Source organism: Myxine glutinosa, chromosome 9 (genome assembly GCF_964187855.1).
Source record: "Myxine glutinosa chromosome 9, kmMyxGlut1.1, whole genome shotgun sequence".
Taxonomy (NCBI): Eukaryota; Metazoa; Chordata; class Myxini; order Myxiniformes; family Myxinidae; genus Myxine; species Myxine glutinosa.
The window spans coordinates 79535255-79556547 of NC_136269.1; the positions used below are offsets into that span (position 1 = coordinate 79535255).

Consider the following 21293-nt stretch of genomic DNA (forward strand, 5'->3'; position numbering starts at 1 on the left):
CTGGTGAGCTCCAACAAGTGCGAAACCATTGTTGACGACTCCATGATCATTTTACTTGTGACCTTAAATCCTCAGCCTTTAAAATAGACTCGTTTGTGCTGCTGAAGCTATCGGGGCAGGAAGTGAAGCGGTACGCATGTGCTCATGGCCTTTAATGCCATAGTGCTTTTATCGGGTAGGAAGGCGTTGTTTTGGTGTGTTCCACCGGACTGCAAGCCTATCTCATGGTTGGTCAGGTGTTAAGACAAGCATAATGTTCTCGTTTGGCAGATGGGCATTACTGCTCACAGATCGCGCAGTTTCGGCTGATATGGGCCGTGAACTGCACTTTATACTGCTTTACCAAGCTGGGAGGATTAATACTATATTATAGTGTATGCATAGTATAGTGTTATACCTTGACCCTCCTTTCTTCTTTCTTTCTTCTTTCTTCCTTTCTTCTTCTTTCTTTTCTTGACCTTTCCCAAAAATACATCGACCATCTTTGGGTTTTGTGCCAACATTTGAGTTGGTCTGAATTGTGGGCTGAAAAATATGAATTCTTTTTTCTCCAAACTATTATTATTTTTGTGGCATTTGGCAACGTCTGATGAAGGCTTTTGGTGTGGGCAGGGCAAGTCATTGAGACAAATCTCTGAATTTGGGCAGATACCATTGGAGTTTGGCTGAAATAATAGTAAACCAGTAATGGGCGTCCACAAGCATTCTTGACCATGTTATGGAACGTCATCCTCCGAGGTGATCACCTTTTATTTTTCCTTTCCCTTCACTTTTTTACTTTTATTCGTTTTTAACTCAACTGGACTACGGTCCAGTTGAGTTCATCACATACTGAACTGTCTGTCGTCTGTCGTCTGTCGTCTGTCGTCCGTTAACTTTTCGACGTTAACACTCCAGCGGCCACAAATATCAACGGATTCTGATCAAACTTGACATGCAGCATCCTCACCCCAAGGACCAGGTTGGTATTACATTTCAGCCCGATCCATTGAAAAATAGCGGACTTAGGCGACCATTTTGTTTTTGGTCATGAAAACGACGTTAACAATCTAGCGTCCACAAATATTAACAGATTTTGATCAAACTTAGAAAGATTAACCCTTACCACACAAGGTAGGTTGCAATTGCATTCCAACCCGACCCGTCACAAAATGGCCGCCATAAGCCGCCATATTGTTTTCAGCTCCGAAACGACGTTAACACTTCAACGTCCACAAATATTTATGGCTTTTGATCAAATTTGGTGTGTGAGACTCTTACCACACAAGGTAGGTTGCTATCTTAAGTCAAATCTAGTACAGACAACTGACCTACTTTAAAGTTGTCCAGCGTGGTGTTGGCTTAGCGGTTAGGGTGCCGGCTTGGGATCATAGGATCCTGGGTTCGAATCCCGATCGATCGCTGAATTAACGCCAGGGGGGTTGACTCAGCCTGTCATCCTTCCGAGGTCGGCAAATTGAGTACCAGCTTGCTGGGATGAATGATCACGGTGTGTACCCGGGTTTAGAATAGGTCCACCGTATCCCTGCGCATCGTAAGAGCGTGACCAAGGGTTTTGCATCAGGAAGGGCATCCGGCCATAAAAAACATTGCCTCAAACAGGGAACCATGATTGTCATGGGGCCCGCAAGGCTAACCCCTGCTCTAGCGGGGAAAATGGCCTTAAAACGATCATTCATTTTTTTTTAGTCAGTTCAGTTGAGTTCTGCTTCCCTGGAAGCTCTAGTTTAATTTGTTTTCTCAGCAAACGCGACAGCACTTGACACAAACCCCCCAAAAAACGTGTTCTGCAGACACGGGTTGCAGGGTAATTGATGTGTCAGGTATAATCGGCCTTGTCCAAATAGTAATAATTATTTTTTGCTGCCTCAAAATATGGTAAGTTTTACGATGTGTTTGTCATGTGAAGATCTCTTCTTGGCTATTTTATGTTTATTTTTTGTTGTGTTTGTTTGCACAGGTGATAGAAATTAGACTGAAGTACTTTGACACAGTGGCGGTGGCCACGGCAATGTGTGTGCTCAAAACGGGCTTCCTCTTCGTGGCATCTGAGTTTGGAAATCAGTAAGTTGAATGGTGATTTTGTGCAATTTCTCCCCTAACTCACTGACTTAATAGCAATAAACTAATTATTGACTTCAATGGATGCAGGTGAAGATTTATTAATTGACCGACTAGTTTATGTTTGTTACCTCTGCCACAGAAGCTGGACCATGGTTATTTTTTCTCTCCTATTTGTCCATTTGTCTGTGAACAGGATATCTCAAAAAGTTGTGGACGGATTCTGACAATTTGGTGGAGCGGTTGGTTGTGTGACAAGGATGAAATGATTAGATTTTGGTTAATATCCAGAATCCAGATCCTAGAATTTTCAGGGTGATTCTTCACCATTGAAAGATAGGGCCAAAAACTACATGGAGCACGATATCTCAAAACGTTATGGACGTTTGGGAATGTGACAAAGATGCATCGATTCGATTTGGTAAAGATCCGAATCCAGATACCATAATTTTTTAATATTTTAAGTGATTCTTCACCAATGAGAGATGGGGCTAAAAATGATATATACAATCACGTGAAAAAGTAAGTACACCCCATGTAAAGTTTTGACTTTTTCAACATGTTTCAACACAGCTATTTGATCTTCATTTCAACAATATTGATAGATAAAGGTGATATAATATAACAAATATCATGAAACATTTACATTTTGTAGTCCATTGTATAATTTAAATAAACATAAATGCAAATTTCGCATGTGGAAAAAGTAAGTACCTTCCCTTCAGCTTCAACGACACTCCCCTCCTCGTCAGCACGCCACTCAGTTCCCGAAACTTCTTCCATGCACATCTCACTCTTGCAACCATTGCCGAGTCTGATCCACCTTCTCCATTCAGCATGTCTCCTAGGTAACAAAATGTTTTCACACCTTCCAGCTTCACGCTGTCTCCAAGATTCAACTAAACATTTCCTCCATGTGCAGCTCCCTCTCTGCACACCTTACACTTGAATGTAGCTGCCACACTGGTTAATGACCCTCTCAAACCACTACATTTTTGATCAACCCACTCAGCGCACATTGTACATTGAATGGAATTCACTCGGACACCCTTCCTGCACACAGCACACGGCCACTTCCCAGTTCTTTCCACCTCACCACATGCTTTACCACTTGCCATCACCTTCGTTTTTCCGATATTCACCTTCAGACCTTTTGTCTCCATACATTCCTTCCACTTGTTCATCTTCTCCTTCAGTCCATCCATACTTTCTGCAATCAACACCAGATCATCTGCATACAACAACACCCACGGTAAACCCTCCTTTACGTTCCAAGCCAGCACCTCCATCACAGCTACAAATAGCAGTGGACTTAGTACCGACCCCTGATGCACTCCCACCTTCACCTCAAACTCACCACTGTTCCCGTCCTTCGTCCTTCCAGCTGTGCGCGCTCTTTTGTACAATGTCATCACTACTCTGATCAACCATTCCTCCACTCCTAACTTCCTCAATGCCCATGTCACGACTTCACGTGGAACCCTATCGAATGCTTTCTCCAGATCATCAAACCCAAGAAACAACTTCCTCCTCTTCTCCATGTACTTCTCCTGCAACTGCCTCACAATAAAAAGCGCGTCTGTCGTTCCTCTTCCTGGCATAAATCCAAACTGCATTTCATCAATCTTCGCTTTCTTCCTTATCCTCCTCTCCAACACCCTCTCCAATACCTTCATTCCATGCTCCAATAACTTTATCGCTCGATACGAGCCACAGTCCAGAGGGTCACCTTTCTCCTTGTATGGAGGGACGAGGGTACTCAGGTCCCAATTCACTGGAATGCGGCCTTCTTTCACCACCAGATTGCAGAACTCTGTCATTCTCTTCACACCCCAATTTCCTGCTGCCTTCAACATATCTCCCACAACTCCCGTCGGCCCTCCCGCTTTTCTACTCTTCATTGCTTTTATCGCTTCCTCATCTTCCTTCTCGGTTATCTTCTCTGCCGGTCCTAAAACTGGGTTACTCTCTATGTTGCCATCCCATTCATTCTCTGCATGCAACAGTATTTCCATATATCTCTTCCATCTTCCTTTAATTCCATCTGGGTCCACAACGATTTGTCCCACTTCATCCTTCAAGCAACTCACCCCCATCACATCACATCTCTCTTTCGCTATCTGCTTTGCAATCCTGAATAACGCTCTCTGACCCTCTTCCAAATTCAAGCGTTCTCCGAAAATTTTCCTCCATGCCTCCTGTGCCTTTGCTACCTCTTTCTTTGCAGCCTTCTTGGCTGCCTATAACTTTCATGCTCTGCCTTTTCTGCCCCCATACCCTTCGCCTTCTGCCACTCCTTGAACTTCTTCCTCTTCTCGTCCATCTTCTTTCCAACTTCATCATCCCACCACCATGTTTCCGAGTGCCTCGGTGGTCCTTTTGTCCATCCACATACCTCACCCAACGGCTCCCAACAGACTATCTTTCATTGACATCCAACCACCTTCAAGCTCAACCACATCATCCTCTACCATACTCAGCCTCTCTTTTAATGCCTCCCTCACTGTCACCTCTTTCAACCTCCACCCCTTCATTCTCGGTTCACGAGAATTTTCACCATTCTTTTTCACGTGACTGTAGCATGATATTTCAAAAAGTTGTGGATGAGTTGTGACAAAACGAGGTTCAGATGAGTTTGTTAGGTGACAGGAACAAGCCGAATCTTGACGAAACTGCACCTTATGGTAGAGTTGGTTGTAAGCAAGAAGTCTTTTGTTTTTGAGGTCAATAGGTCAACAACTTCAGTCAAGTTTCTAAAATTCTCCATTTTCATCTGATTGACTTATGATGTCATAGGTCATGTGGTATGGGCGCCATCTTGGAAAACCAATCTGTATAGCACAATATTTCAAAAATTTGAAGAGGATTTGCATATCAGGTCACTGATTTCAACCACTAATTATTTTTAAGGTAAAATTTGTTTTGGTGATTTCGCAGGTATTGTGCCCTGTATGACGTCTTTCTTGTTTGTTTATTTGTTTGTTCATTTATCCATTCATTCATGTAAGATAGTCACTTTGAGTTGAACGATTCCCCGACAGTGCAGGATTCTTATTCTTTATTTCTTTATTTATTCCACCTCTTTTGGCCATATTCTGCAGTCTTTATTTTGATCATTTGTGCTTGGCTTTTGTGTCACTGCACTCAAGTATTTTGTTTAAAAAGCAGTGCAAATGCACTTCACCAAATTGCAGAAATGGCTATGTGAATGAGAGAGTTGTGAATAGCCTGTTTGCCTGCCTAAGTGAGTACCGCTGATGTTGAGCTGTGGAAAATCCAGCTACCTGTACCAGATTGCTCACCTCGGGGACAATGAGGACGAGCCAGAGTTCTCTTCTGCCATGCCACTGGAAGAGGGAGATACCTTCTTTTTCCAGATTCGCCCTCTCCGGAACCTGGTGCTGGTGGATGAGCTGGACAGCCTGTCTCCTATCATGACATGCCAGGTGAGCTCTTCATGTCTTGCTGGCTATTATATATATTTCATCCTGAGAATTGTGCTGGCGTAAGTATTCAAATACCTATTTGGGAAAATTAATTGTGAATTAGAGATGGGATATGGTAGGTTGAATTGAGGAATATGAGCGGAGGATGACAGATGGTGGGTGGTTCAGGGCTTGGCAGGGGAATAATGGAGGGCGTGGTATGGTGAAAAATTGTATCGTGGTTTGAAAAATCTGTTTGAAAATGGTAGACTAGCTCTCTTTGTCAGTTTCCTAATTTTGACAATTGCACACTACACCTCCATTTTTCCTGATGTGGCATAGATTGCTGACCTGGCAAATGAGGACACACCTCAGCTGTATATGGCATGTGGTCGAGGGTCACGTTCCTCGTTGCGTGTGCTTCGTCATGGCTTGGAGGTTTGCACTGCAATTTTAGTTTTTGTATTTTTATTTTTCTCCTATCATTATTGTTCTTAATGTTCCTTTCCTTCCCCCACCCCTCCTCCCACTCCCCCCCCCCACCCCCCCCATCCATTCCCCATTCTTGATGATTCAAAACGCTGCTCTGTTGGGTTAGAGAATCGGTTTCTAAATGCAAACTTTGGTGCTTGTTATGATGCACTGTTTTCCTACATTGACTTGAACTTTAAGCAAGCATTAATTGATGGGTTGATCATGTTCGTACAGTATAACTCTTTATTCTACCAACAGGTGTCTGAAATGGCTGTTTCTGAGCTGCCAGGTAATCCAAATGCTGTGTGGACTGTTCGCCGGCACGTGGAAGGTGTGTTTCCCATTAAAGCAAAGTACAAGTTATATTGAAAAGTTTTTCACATTTCATGAAAAAGTACCATTATGGGGTCATATCAACAGGCTGTGTAGAAAGGTTTTTTGGGGGGGGATGAGGAAGGGATAGGATGGTCGGGGGGGAAGGGGCTTCTGACAGCTTGTAGATGTTGCAGCTGCTTCATTTTATTGAAATTTATTTTTCAGATGAGTTTGATGCTTATATCGTCGTGTCATTCGTGAATGCCACACTGGTACTGTCTATTGGAGAGACTGTGGAGGAAGTGACAGACTCTGGTTTCCTGGGCACAACGCCGACTCTGTCTTGCTCTCTGCTTGGCGATGACGCCCTTGTGCAGGTAAGTTCTGATCTCGGGTCCAACATTACAACCATCTAATGGTCTTGAGCTGGGATTAAGTTTAGCTGACATGAGCCATGCTTTCTTCGCATGTTGGTTGGTGGTGCCTTCATTTCTGACTACGAGCTTTCCAACCACCAGCATAATTTTTGTTGTTGTTGTTGTTGTTGTTGTACTAATATGGAAGGGGAACTTATGCAGAGGGTTTTGGGGTGGGGTGGGGATGGTGTTGAGGTGTCATTAACTCTTTATTCGTCCCCTACCGGTTTCACCGGAAGGTACTATAGGTTTGCTCTACTATGTCTGTCCCATCTGCAGTTTTGTAGACTATTTTTTCCATACCCTTTAACATATTCAACTGAAACTTGGTACATGGCTTTCTTATGACAAGTTACAAAATAAATTTGAGGTTCGGGGTATTTTGCCAATTTTTCATGGAGGTATGCCCTTTTTGGACTTGGAAAAGATCACATGTTATACATGGGTCAGTTTTTCAGACTTTTTCCCCTTACCTTTTAACGTATTCAACTGAAACTTGGTGCAGTGCATGGCTTTATTATGATTTTCTTTCTCTTTGCATACCTAAAACAATTTGTCCGACTGTATATGGCTCACAATGGCTGAGTGCTTGGGACAAGAACATTCATTGGGATCAGTATGGGACATGTATTGCAAATCAATTGTCCCTCTTGTCCTGCATGTTGCAACTTGTAACTCAATTTGTTGGCATGATAATCACCATTTTCATGCCTTTGCTTGCTTAGGTGTACCCAGATGGAATTCGTCACATTCGTGCTGACAAACGTGTTAACGAATGGAAGACTCCAGGAAAGAAGGCGATTATGAAATGTGCTGTGAACCAGCGCCAAGTGGTCATCGCCTTAACTGGGGCGGAGCTCGTCTACTTTGAGATGGATCCAGTAAATATACTGCCATGGTTTTGTTTTGTTTTTTGAAAAAAAAAGAGTCTTGTGAGCCTTGATGTTGTTTTGTAGCCATTTTGTTTTGCCGTAATTTGTATCAAAAATGAAAACAAAAGGCTTGAAACGGGGAGTATTTTTTTTTTCTTTGTATGTGCTCGTCGTTGCCTTCTGAAGTGTTTGCAGAAGCTCATTAGCAGCGTGGGGGTTAAAACTCAGATCATATCTTATTACCCTCGCCAGAGGAGAGGGTATTGCATTTGAGTCTGTCTGTCTGTTTATCTGTCTGTCTGTCTGTCTGTCTGTTTGTTTGTTTGTTTGTCCGCACAGAATAAATGTGATTTTCTCTGCAACTGTTGGTCCAATTGACAGGAAATTTCCACAATAAGTGCGACTCCACCTGTCGAATTTTTTAATGATAATTATGATGTCATAGGTCATGTGGTATGGGCGCCATCTTGGAAAACCAATCAGTATAGCACAATACAGTATAGCACAATATTTCAAAAAGTTGTGGATGGATTTTGACAAAACCTGGTGGATGAGTTGATTAGATGACAAGTTCAAGCCAATTAGATTTTGATTCAGGTCAGCAGATCCAGCCTATTCGTGGAATATAAAATGTACAAGTCAGGAGACGACGATGGTTCATGAGCGAGCGGTATTCAATGACAGCGGACGGACTATAACCGAAACAGGCCCGGAAATGTCAAAACGAAGGTTACTGACTTTGAAATGAGATAGAAAATAATGTATAATCAGTTATGAGGTTAGTTAGCTACACAATACCGAAAATTCGGTGAAAAATGAAAGAAAAAAAAAAAGAAAAAAAATTCGAGCTCCGTGTGGCTAGACATTACATTGGCCGAACCAAATATCGAAACCCCTGTCAGATTCCACCAAACCCCCTTGGAGAAGATGTAGCTTGAAATCGATTACCCCCTAAAAATACATATTTTTGGGGTGTCGCTCCGCCCACAATGGGCGCAATACGCCCACTCTAGGCAGGACACAACCAGATCATGATATCAACCTCCCACCCAAGTTTCATCAAGATCGGATGATATCATCGGGTAGTTATGCCACACACACACACACACACACACACACACACACACACACACACACACACACACACACACACACACACACACACACACACACACACACACACACACACACACACACACACACACACACACACACACACACACACACACACACACACACACACACACACACACACACACACACACACACACACACACGACGAATATAGTGGTCACTTGATGACTCGTGAACCAAAATTGTTCAGCCTGGCTGAGGTATGCACTCTACCGTGTGCCATTCTAATTTTGTTCTGTCATGAATCTACTTTACATTTGATAATAATTGAATTGTCTCCTGGTAAGAATTAGTACTGCTCATCTTGCATTGTCTCTCTTAACTTACCTGTTCTGTGCAGTCTGGCCAGTTGAATGAGTACACTGAACGAAAGGAGATGTCTGCTGACGTGGTGTGCATGAGTCTCGCCAGCGTCCCTACTGGCGAGCAGCGCTCGAGGTTCCTCGCTGTCGGACTTGCTGACAACACTGTTCGAATAATCTCTCTCGACCCTGCGGTAAGTCGCTGTAACATATTGTCCAGTGGCAGCATCACTGGCCCAATGTGAAGACTGCTTATTGGATACTTTTGGCATTGTCTGATGCAGGATTGCCTCCAGCCATTAAGCATGCAAGCTCTCCCTGCTCAGCCTGAAGCGCTGTGCATCGTTGAGATGGGAGGAGCTGAGAAGCAGGATGACAGTGGTGAAAAGGGATCTCTGGGTGGCCTTTATCTCAACATTGGCTTGCAGGTTACCCGATTCCTTTGTTTCTTCCCGAATGATTCCATAAGATTGCTTTTGCCAATGGACTAAAAAAAAACAAAAAAAAACGTCTTTAAACTCTTCTTTGCCCTTTTCCAAACAGAACGGTGTGCTGTTGCGAACAGTTTTGGACACGGTGACTGGCGACCTGTCAGACACGCGTACACGCTACCTTGGCTCACGACCTGTGAAACTTTTCCGTGTTCTTATGCAAGGCCAAGAAGCTGTAAGTGCTCGCACCTGATCGTCTCTTCGTAAAGGTTAGGCACATATGAGATGCAATTAAATTTTTGGGGAAAATTTGTGTCGTGTTTATTTTGTTTGAAATTTAGTTGCCAGTACAAATCTGTTGTATCTGATTTGCTCTTGGGTAATGAGAGTTTGGCGGTGCTGCTGTTTCCCTTTAATGTGTTCATACAGTAATTATGTATATTGGTCCCCCACTCCAGCAGACACTAAATGTCGTTGCGGGATTCCCATAGGTGCTGGCGATGTCCAGCCGTTCATGGTTGAGCTACTCTTATCAAGCACGCTTTCACCTGACGCCACTCTCCTATGAGACGCTCGAGTTTGCCTCCTGCTTTGCCTCTGAGCAGTGCCCCGAGGGCATTGTGGCCATTTCCACAAACACCCTGCGGTGAGGGTTATATTTTGTGTTGCTATTCTGAGGCACCACCACACTGCCATTTAATTTTATTTTTTTTGTATACGAATCCAGGCTCATGGAAGAGCTATTACACTGCCAGATAAGGTCACAACAGGACATAGAAGGAGCATTAGAGAGGGCGAGAGAGAGAGGGAGAGAGATAGAGAAACACAAACAGCGGAGTTGAAGGATGAAATAGAGGGAGTATGAGACAAACTAGATGGTATTCATAGATTACTTACCCCGTGCAGTCAACTTGGTGCGAGTCAACTGTTGTTTTTTTAAAGGTTTTTTTTTTCTTTGATCCAATATGGCTGCCTGACCACATGACTGATGACATCATAAATTTACATTCTCTAATATAATTGTTGTGTAGATCACACTCAAGAAATTTCAAACTGATCAGACTAAGCGTTGTACTTATCAAATTATCTCTTCATAATTAAGGCACCAATGACGTCATTAAAAACACTTATTCCCCATGCAGCGTTCTTTACAATGAGCGACGTTTCAATTTTTTCCATGGAGCGGTTTCGGATATATGAAGGTGAAATGTTTTTCGGCTTTTTCAAAATGGCGCCTGTACCACGTGAAAAAAACCACCTTTAGAGGCCATTTTTCCCCGCAGGCGGGGGTTGGCCTTTTTCGGGGACCGTGGTTGTTGTTTTTTGGTCCCCTTTTTGAAGCAATGTTTTACGGCCGGATGCCCTTCCTGCCGCCAACCCTTTTTGTCACCTTTTTACGACAAACAGGGAATTACCAGTGAACTGGTACTCAATTTGCCGACCTCGGAAGGATGACAGGCTGAGTCAACCCCCCTGGCGTTAATTCAGCGATCGACCGGGATTCGAACCCAGGATCCTAGGATCCTAAGCTGGCACCCTAGCTGCTAGCCCAACACCAGGGCTAGCGGACCACGTGACCTACAACGTCATAATTATCATTTGAAATATTCTATAAGAGGAGGGGCTCCTACGGTGAAACTTTTGTCTCCATCGGACCAACCGTTGCAGGGAAAAAAAATTCATACTGATCGGATGAAGTGTTGTACTTGCCGAATTTCCAGTAGGACATCATCATCACTGTATCTTATTCCTCATGGGGAGTACTTGACAAGCCATGTTTCAATTTTTTCTGTTGAACTGTTTCGGAGATATGGAGGTGCAACGTTTTTCCAAAATGGCGGCTGTACCACGTTGCCTATGACGTCATAATTATGAATAAATTTTTTTATCGAGGGGGAGGCACTCCTATGGTGAAGATTTAGTGTCAATCGGACCAATGGTTGCCGAGAAAATGAATTTTAAAAATGCAGACATTCATGTATGTAGTATGTACGCCACACGTACGCACGCAACCGCTCCGCTTCGCGAGTGCAGGGTAATAAGGGATGTCTGAAGGAATGAGGGGAATGGGAGGACGCATGGGGTGGACAAGATGGATTCAGAAACATTATTATTTATCAGTTGAATGTGTATGATCACTGGAGCTCATCTTCATGAAATACGTAGGAGTTAGTTGTGGCTTGTTTGGTATCCTAATGATTGCTTGTAATATAATTTGAAGCCCTCCTTTGGAATTTTGCAGCATTTTATTTTTTTGGGTTTTTATTTCATTCCATTGGACGTTAAGCTAGGGAAAAGGTGTTATCTTCAATCTAAAATGCGAAGTTGAAATTATATATGACTGCAATTTGAATAATAAAGCTGAAAGATTTGGTGTGAGTCGTTAAGAAAAAAGAAAACAAAAAAGATTTGTTCTGAAGACTAATGGAAATGCCATACTTTGGAATGGATTCTAAATACATTTTTTTCCCATCACACCACACAGTATCCTTGCATTGGAGAAGCTGGGTGCTGTATTCAATCAAGTATCCACACAGCTTCAGTATACTCCACGCAAGTTTGTCATTCATCCAGACAGCAACAACCTTATTGTTATTGAGACGGATCACAACGCGTACACGGATGCTACCAAGGCACAGCGAAAGCAACAGATGGCAGAAGTAAGGCTGGTTCACTGTCAACCCCTCAAACTTTATCTGTCCAAATTCTTATTTGTCAAAAATGCTATTTTATTTTGGTCACCTTTTTGTTGTTTTATAAATCACAGCTTCATAAGCAATATTGCCATAGTCTGTGCAGTGCATGTTGATTTTGTTTTCATTCAGAGGGAATCCACAATTAGTTTCCTCATCTTATTCCACGAGTCGGCACAGTTTGAGAAAGTCGGGTTGTTTAATGTTGCCTCCTGCAGGAAATGGTGGAGGCAGCAGGCGAAGAAGAACGTGAACTTGCTGCCGAAATGGCGGCAGCATTCCTCAACGAGAGTTTTCCAGAGGTGTCATTTGGTGCACCGAAGGCAGGCCTCGGGCAGTGGGCTTCACTCGTTCGCATTCTCGATCCCATTCAAGGCAGCACCCTGGACTCTATACAGCTGGAGCAGAATGAAGCTGCCTTCAGGTGTGTTTGTCTTTGTGTGGTGGATGTTGAGTCCCTGTTTGAATGAACCAAACTTGTTGTGTTTGTCCTGATCCTGGTTGAGGTGCGTTTTCCTTTCTTCATCCCCTCCCCCCCATTTGTTTTTAAATACTAGTACAACTAGTATGTTGGCATTTGGCAGTGGAGGTACACTCCTGTTCTTAAGAGGTCTTTGAGGAATTTCACAAAGATAAAAGCAAAGGAAAATTGAATTATTAACAAATTATTATTTTTAAACATTTTTGCTATCCAATTAAATAAATGAATAGGATTATAACTAATTAATTGACGTATGTGGGAAAATTACATTCCCAGAACAGGAATCGAACACAGGTCCTCTGGAAACCCCGACCAGTGCTCTGCCATCTGAGCTATCTGGGCGACCCTGACTGAGCATGCAATTTTCCCACACATATGATTGCCACTCTCTTTCCTTCAATGCTTTTGGGGCATTCGCTGCCAACCATAGGAGCACCAACGGCCTGAACACGAGAGGGTCTTCCTCCAATGGGGGGACAAATCCATGTCAGCTATTACAAACACCACTGGGGGCGTAGAAACACAATTAAATAATTGAACAGGATTATAATCAAAATAAAGACCAGTTACTGCACTGTAGTTACAAGAAGGAAGCCAGACATTAACAATGCATACATACTCATATAATTATAACTAATTAATTGACGTGTGGGAAAATTACACGCTCAGACCAGGAATCGAACCCAGGTTCTCTGGTGAACCATACTAGTGCTCTGCAATTATAAATTTCTGACGTGTGCATGGTGTGAGTCTCGTTTGTCAAAACGCATTAAGATTTTCAAAATGGATTGTGCACAATTCAACCATCAAACACCACCTTCCCTTCCACATCCCCTTCCCTTCCACATCCCCTTCCCTTCCACATCCCCTTCCCTTCCACATCCCCTTCCCTTCCACATCCCCTTCCCTTCCACATCCCCTTCCCTTCCACATCCCCTTCCTTTCCACATCCCCTTCCCTTCCACATCCCCTTCCCTTCCACATCCCCTTCCCTTCCACATCCCCTTCCCTTCCACATCCCCTTCCCTTCCACATCCCCTTCCCTTCCACATCCCCTTCCCTTCCACATCCCCTTCCCTTCCACATCCCCTTCCCTTCCACATCCCCTTCCCTTCCACATCCCCTTCCCTTCCACATCCCCTTCCCTTCCACATCCCCTTCCCTTCCACATCCCCTTCTCTTCCACATCCCCTTCCCTTCCACATCCCCTTCCCTTCCACATCCCCTTCCCTTCCACTTCCCCTTCCCTTCCACATCACCTTCCCTTCCACATCACCTTCCCTTCCACATCCCCTTCCCTTCCATATCCCCTTCCCTTCCACATCCCCTTCTCTTCCACATCCCCTTCCCTTCCCTTCCCTTCCACTTCCCCTTCCCTCCACTTCCCCTTCCCTTCCACTTCCCCTTCCCTTCCACATCCCCTTCTCCACCTCCGATAAAATAAAATGTAAAAAACATTTGTTCAACTGCCTATTTTCCATGCATGGCATTCAAGGGAACCTAACCTCAAATTTTCAAAATTAAACAGAGAAATGCTGCTCCTTATAATTGAAGGTAATTTTTTTTTACAGCTAATACAATTAGAATTAAGTGGCGAGAATTGGGCACGTGCTTAATAAATCGCTTACAAATGATGAAGTGTTCAATATTTCTTCTACATAGAAAGAAAGAACTAACACTATTCTCTGGGAGAAGTTTGGAAAATCATTAATATGTCCTTTCAACGAAAAAACAATGATAATTTGAACACCAGGCATCTGTTTCAAAATACCTACGGACCCCGCTATTCATGGGGGATAGATACATTCATGGAAAATCCACGAATAGTGAAACCTGCGAATAGCGGGGCATCGTTTCAATGGAAAAAGGGGGGATAGGTTCCCGAGTCGCAAATATAGAGGAACAAACCGCGAATGTCGAGGCAAAATCTGCGAATCGTGAGGCAAATCCTGAGAATGTCGACGATAATCCGTGAAGGTCGAAAGTCCCGGAAATGGCGAGACAAACCCGCGAATGTCGACAAAAGTCGCGGATGTCGATGAAAATCCTGTGAATGTATGCCGTGGCATTGTTTCAATGGGGGAAAAGGGGGTTACGTTATCGGTTCCTGGCAGTTCCTGATTCATACAGGAAATTTTTTAAAGTTTAAAATGTTTTCGACTGCAAATGCACATGATTACAGTTTCATAAAAAAATGCCTTACAAATTTAAAAAAACGACAGCAGGTACCATTTCCAATATATTGAAGGAATGCACAGTTTATTAAAAGTGCTTAACCATATCGTACCATGAAAGTAAAAAAAACACAACACCAGGTACCATTTCCACTTTATTGAAGGAATGTGCTTACAGTTTATTAAAAGTGCTTAACCAGCTTAACCATACCATGGATATCTGCGGGAAGTACTCTGCCCATTGTTTGTGGGGGATGTTATCAGATGATGCCGTATTGAGCCTATCTGATAATTTCAATAACAAATTTAATGAAGCATTTACATTCTATAACTCATGGGGATGACATGTTTTAGTCGCTGATGGAACATCCCCTGAAGCGTTTTCATTGTGTAACATCTCTGATGATGCTTTACCGTAAAATTGCAAACTGTAATCGATTTAATGAAGTGTTTGCATTCTATAATTTGTAGAGTCGACTTGTTTACACATCTGGTGGGACATCCCGCGAAACTCGCTTATAATGCGACTGAAATTCGCGCACACGAAAACCATGAAAACGCAAATCACACAGCAGTGAATGTACGGTACTGTACTGTACTGTTTAAGCAGGTTATGCTCGCGGCTTGTATAAGATGTTTTTTTTGCGTACGTACGTCCAGCTGCTTTATGCATGGCTGGTGAAAGATGGGTTTTATAAATATGTCAGCCTAACTGCAGTACAGTATAAGCAGGTCATGCTCGTGGCTTGTAGAATAAGTTTTTTGCGTACGTCCAGCTGCTTTATGCATGTCTGGTGAAAGATGGGTGTTATAAATGTGTCGAGCTTGTGGCTCGTGAAATTCTTTTTGCGCCCCTGAAAAACCACGGATTTGTGGAACACTTTTTTGCGAATAGAGAAACAGGTTGCATTTTATCAACCGCTAATACACGGACTTCGCGAATAGCGGAAACCGCGAATAGCGGAAACCGCGAATAGCGGAAACCGCGAATAGCGGAAACCGCGAATAGCGAGGTCCGACTGTATTAGAATATCCATTTATTCGTTCAACAAAATTGGAGTAATTTGTGTTTCAGGCCCAGAAACAAGAGAAATCACTTCAATACTTGGTTGGTCCTCCTTTACCTTTGATCACGGCCTGTATGCGGTGGGGCATTAATGTAAAGAGGCGATTGCATTCTTGGATTTCCAGCTTGAATAGATTATTGAATTGATTCCCAGCACTGGCACAATTTATCCTTCAGCTCCTAAAGCGTTTTTTTTTTTGTATACAGGATCGAGGCTCGTGAAAGAGCTACCATTTATCACACAAAAAATCAAACAGACACACAACATATAATAAGGGTAGCGGTAGACAAGCTGGGGAGAGAAGGGGAAGCACACAAACACAACATTTGAGAGCAGGGACATCGGGGGATCTGTGGGAGGGCTTGGGGCGGGAGGCGTGGGAAGGGGGGGAGGGGTGGGAGAAATATAAAACACAAGGACACAGCATGGACTTCCAGGAAGGAAGTTGGTATTTCAAAACAGTGAATCTGGGGTGAAATTAGGTGGGGTAGAAAAGATCAAGGTTTGGTGTTTGAGCGCATCCAGCTTGCGTCTGACAGTGTACAATAGATTTTATATTGGGTTTAGGTCGGGCAAGTTTGCAGGCCAACATAAAACCACAATGTCACGTGGAGCAAGCCATGCCATTGTAGACCAGGCGCCTGGTCTTCAGGTGTTGCTGGAAGAGCAAGCCATTGTCACCAAATAACACCTCAGTCGTCGGGATCGTGAAATGTTTCAGAACGTCTTGGTATACGGCTGCATTAACTGTCTGATTCAGCAGGCAAAGATATCTTACATTTACAAAAAAATCTTATCTTATCATTACAAAAAAAAAAAACTTATGACACCCCCATACCATCTGCTTTTGCAGAAACTTGATGCTCTGTTATAAGCAGGTCGGGTGGTACATCTCTTTTGGATGGCGCACAATACTCTGCGTTCTTTGTCACCAAAGGAGATGCAAAACATTTTTTTAAAGTCTAAAATTTCAAAAAAAAATAAAAAAATCGTCTATGAACGAAACAGTTGACCACTGTTCCACGGATCAGTTCTCTCTCTCTTTCTCTCTCGCTCTCTCTTTCTCTCTCTCTCTCTCTCTCTCTCTCTCTCTCTCGCTCTCTCTCTCTCTCCCTAACTCTCTCTGGCCGCAACAGTCTTCTCCTCCTTGCATTCAGGAATTCAGCAAAAAGGCGTCATGGCAGGCACCCAGGAGATAGATCCAAGTTCACAAAGATGGTGGTAGGTCGTAGACCAGGATGCTTTGACACCATCGTCGTCCACTTGCGAGCCAACTTCCTATCATCTCTTAACTCCTCCATTATGACACAACACCATGCCGGTGTGATGCTATTTAAGATGCGAGATACTGTGGATTGTGGACAGCCGGGTTGGCTGGCAATATCTGACTGTGACTCTCCATCATTAGCGAGCGCCTTGACCGCTTCTTTCCTTGTTTCAGCGATGTCAGGCTTCCTTCCCATGATTAGAGACATTCTACAGTACTTGTACATGTGCATCAGGAGACATTGCAATCTGTATTATAAAAGGAGCTGTGTCTGTTTGTTTGTTTGTTTTTGTCGTGTTATAACTTGAGAACAGATTAACAGATTTCAATGAATCCAATTGCGGTGGATTCGGGTAACTCCCTGGAGTGTTTGTTAGCCCAATTTTTTTTATGGGTACATGTACACGCGTGTGAAAACTGCAAATGCCAACACGTTGGTTATTCCTGCACGGAGAGCAGGATCTCCCAGGAATCCTTTTTTTTTTCTTCCCCCATAGATTAGCCATCACAACAAAGATTGGATTTCTGTCAACGAAGCGACGGGTCTTCTATTGTAGTGTTTATAATGAGAAATTCTACTGCACTCGGGGCCACGACATTCGTGAGGGGATACGTTCCTGGAAAATGCCGCAAAAGTTGGAACAGCAAATGTGGGGGGAATTGTTTCATTTGGGGGAAATGGAGACAGCTCATTGCAGTAATAGATTCGGTGGAGTGTTTTCATTCTGTAGAGTAACTCACGAGGGATGGTGTGTTATGAAGCTGGTGGAATATCTCGCGAAGCAATGTTCACAGTGTGATTGGTGGAATATCCCGCGAAGCAATATTTACCGTATCAATGGCGGGATATCCCGCGAAGCTTGCTTATAGCGTGGCTAAAATATTTTCATGTGGCCGCTAAGAACCGTGAAAGCGTGAAGCACAGGGCAGGGAATGTAAAAGCGTTGTGCGTAGTTGGTGCGTAATCAAGGTGTGTGCGTAGTTGGGCCGATCCCCACAAAATTTTGCATATGTGTTTGTTGTAGCCAGGGTCAGGTCATGGACACAAATCCTCTTCACCTCCTGCCACCCTCAGGCTGCTCCTGGAGGGAGTGGATGTTTCTAGTAAACCAAAGTTAATTTGGTATCTAAAAATGAACTATTATCTATTCTAAATTTTAACACAGGTAAGTTTTCAGCATCTTTTTGCATTTTCTGAGATAATATTGTTAAATCTTTGTTTGGATGGCAGATGTCAAAAGTTGAGCACTTTATCATTTATAATCCATATGTTAAGCGTGCGCCAAATTCTTGCCATGTTATTCTAATTTTGAACCCGACCTGCACAACCTTGTCAGAATAATTTGCACCATTTAGCAACAAATGCAGCATATTCAATGTCATTGCTTGTGGAAATGAATCACGTCTTGCCATTAGGTATCCTCAATTAGCTGTGAAACATGTTTCTCACATGCATTGCTCTTTTTTTTTTTCTTATGTCTATCTTATCTGAGCAATTCTTTCAGTTCTCTGACATATTCCATACATGCAAAATGTATAGCCTGATGATGCGATGTATTCGTTTCCATTGGGTAACTTGTGTTTTTGTACGTGCTTTTGCAGTGTGGCAGTGCTCAGGTTTGCTAACTCCGGAGATGACTGGTTTGTTCTGGTGGGAGTAGTGAAAGACCTTATCTTGGCTCCTCGTTCGGTTGCTGGTGGCTTCATTTACACGTATCGCCTGTCTGAGGATGCAGATAAACTCGCCCTCGTTCATAAGGTACATTTTTGTCCTTCATCAAAAACTTTCCACATGATTCTGGTCTCACTTTGTTCTCTGCCCATGTATCTCTGGTCTAAATAAAGTGCCAGTTTGTGGGCCAATAATGAATGTGATTGGTTTCCATTGCCGTGTTCTCCGCTTCCTTTAAAATGACGGATAATGTACTATGCCTTTGTCTGTTTTTTATTAATACTATTTTTAACAGGATCTAAAGATCCTTTTAAAGCTGACACACACACGCACGCACACCATCTCGCACCATCTCCATAAAGATGAAGACACACGGTATGTGGCGAAGGTATGCGCTCTATCAAGTGCCGTCCTAGTTTTGTAAATGTAATCGTTGCTTCGTCATTGTTGAAGGCCACTTTGTTTGAAATGTCCAACATGATGGGCAATTGTTTCCTGAGTAAAATCCCCACTTGGTAATGGTTTTTTGCCATTTTTGCGATCTCTGCGTATCATTAGGTCATCTTATCTCTATTCTCAAAGAGATGAACTTATAAAATGGGTTGTGATGTCCCGTTGTTTGTCCGTCCACCGTCCATCCATCCGTTAACTGTTTGCTACTCCTCCCTTATCACCCAGCTGATTGTCCTGAAAACTTGACAGGGGGGTGGGTGGGGAGGGCTATTTATTAATTTATTTATTTATTGTAATGTGATGTGTTGCAAGTCTGCTCAATTACAGTATTTTGTAATCATTGGTTGACATTCAATTTGTTGAGTTATTCACTTCGTTTCTTTTTATTCATATATTTATTGTTCCTGAGATGTTGAGATTGAACTGCCAGAAAGAAGCTGCTGATGTTGATGAAAAGTTTTCTTTTCTTCTTTGGCACTTTGCATGCAGACTCCTGTGGAAGATGTACCCGGTGCCATTGCACCTTTCCAGGGAAGGGTCCTAATCAGTGTTGGCAAGCTGCTTCGTGTGTATGACCTCGGTAAAAAGAAGCTTCTTCGCAAGTGTGAGAACAAGGTGGCTGATACTCGATAGCAAGATTAGCAATATTCCCCACCCTACATTGTCACAAATTTTGAGCAAGTACATATTGAATACTTTTAACTTTTCTCGTTTTATTGCCCTCTTTTGTGATTTTGTGAAGGAATCACTGGCACTTAAAAATGGCTGCTTCAGCATCAGGTTTATTGATACAGAAATTGTGCACTGATTTGTATTACGAAATGCACTACCTTTAGTTGTTTTTAACTCAACTGGACTACGGTCCAGTTGAGTTCATCACATACTGAACCCTCCGGCGTCTGTCGTCGTCGTCGTCTGTCGTCCGTTAACTTTTCGAAGTTAACACTCCAGCGTCCACAAATATCAACCGATTCTGATCAAACTTGACGTGCAGCATCCTTACCCCAAGGACCAGGTTGATATTACATTTCAGTACGATCCGTTGAAAAATTGCGGACTTAGGCGACCATTTTGTTTTTGATCATGAAAACGACGTTAACACTCTAGCGTCCACAAATATTAACAGATTTTGATCAAACTTAGAATGTTTAACCCTTACCACACAAGGTAGGTTGCTATTGCATTCCAACCCGATCCGTCACAAAATGGCTGCCATAGTCCGCCATATTGTTTTCAGCTTCGAAACGATGTTAAGACTTTAACGTCCACAAATATTTATGGATTTTGATCAAACTTGGTGTGTGAGACTCTTACCACACAAGGTCGGTCCCTGCAATTTCTTCTGACGTCACTTAAATATGCACTTGCGACGTTTTGTGGGCATGTTCACTGGGACAAGATGTGGGGGTGGGTGACTTTGAAAGCGAATTACACCCGTTTCCTTTTATCTACACAACTATATTTCTGCAACATTGTTGCAAAGTGTAACATTGTATCAATTGTAAAACAAGGACAAGTATAAGGATATAAGGACCTTAAAATGATTACACAAGGTTGTTGGCTTTTCATTTAAGTCAAATCTAGTACAGACAACTGACCTACTTTAAAGTTGTCCAGTCAGTTCAGTTGAGTTCTGCTTCCCTGGAAGCTCTCGTTTTTTATTCCTCCGCTGATGCAGTCCGCCAGAGGCATTGTTTTCGGGTTGGCTGTCCGGTTGTTGTCTGTGATTGGTTTTCGGTACTGTGATAACTTAAGAATGGCTGAAGGGATCTAAATCAAACTTGGTGCAAGTATTAATAATGATGCAAAAATGAACTGATTATATTATGGGGTCCAGAGGTCAAAGGTCAGATGTTATGTTCGGTAAAATCCTGTTACCGCATAAACTTGTGAACCAGTGATGGGATTTTGACCAAACTTGGTACAAGTGTATATTATGATGGAAGGATGAACTGATTAGATTTTAGCATCAAGAGGTCAGAGGTCATGTTTGGTAAAATTGTTATCGAGGTCAGGATTTCAACTAAACAAAATGCAGTACATGTACCATGATAAT

The 21293-nt window shown here is 42.9% G+C and overlaps 1 protein-coding gene across 2 annotated transcripts in view; it reads left to right on the forward strand.

The window, feature by feature from the left end:
- SF3B3 (splicing factor 3b subunit 3) overlaps positions 1-21293 on the forward strand; it is a 49233-nt gene that overhangs the window by 18838 nt on the left and 9102 nt on the right. For both annotated transcript variants that reach the window (XM_068128942.2, XM_078784458.1), the window contains exons 9-22: positions 1961-2064; positions 5342-5507; positions 5829-5924; positions 6219-6291; positions 6501-6652; positions 7417-7572; positions 9038-9193; positions 9284-9427; positions 9543-9665; positions 9922-10076; positions 11916-12090; positions 12342-12547; positions 18715-18871; positions 19727-19852. In XM_068128942.2, the coding sequence (XP_067985043.1) occupies positions 1961-2064; positions 5342-5507; positions 5829-5924; positions 6219-6291; positions 6501-6652; positions 7417-7572; positions 9038-9193; positions 9284-9427; positions 9543-9665; positions 9922-10076; positions 11916-12090; positions 12342-12547; positions 18715-18871; positions 19727-19852 (1989 nt within the window). The remainder of the gene's footprint in view (positions 1-1960; positions 2065-5341; positions 5508-5828; positions 5925-6218; positions 6292-6500; positions 6653-7416; positions 7573-9037; positions 9194-9283; positions 9428-9542; positions 9666-9921; positions 10077-11915; positions 12091-12341; positions 12548-18714; positions 18872-19726; positions 19853-21293) is intronic.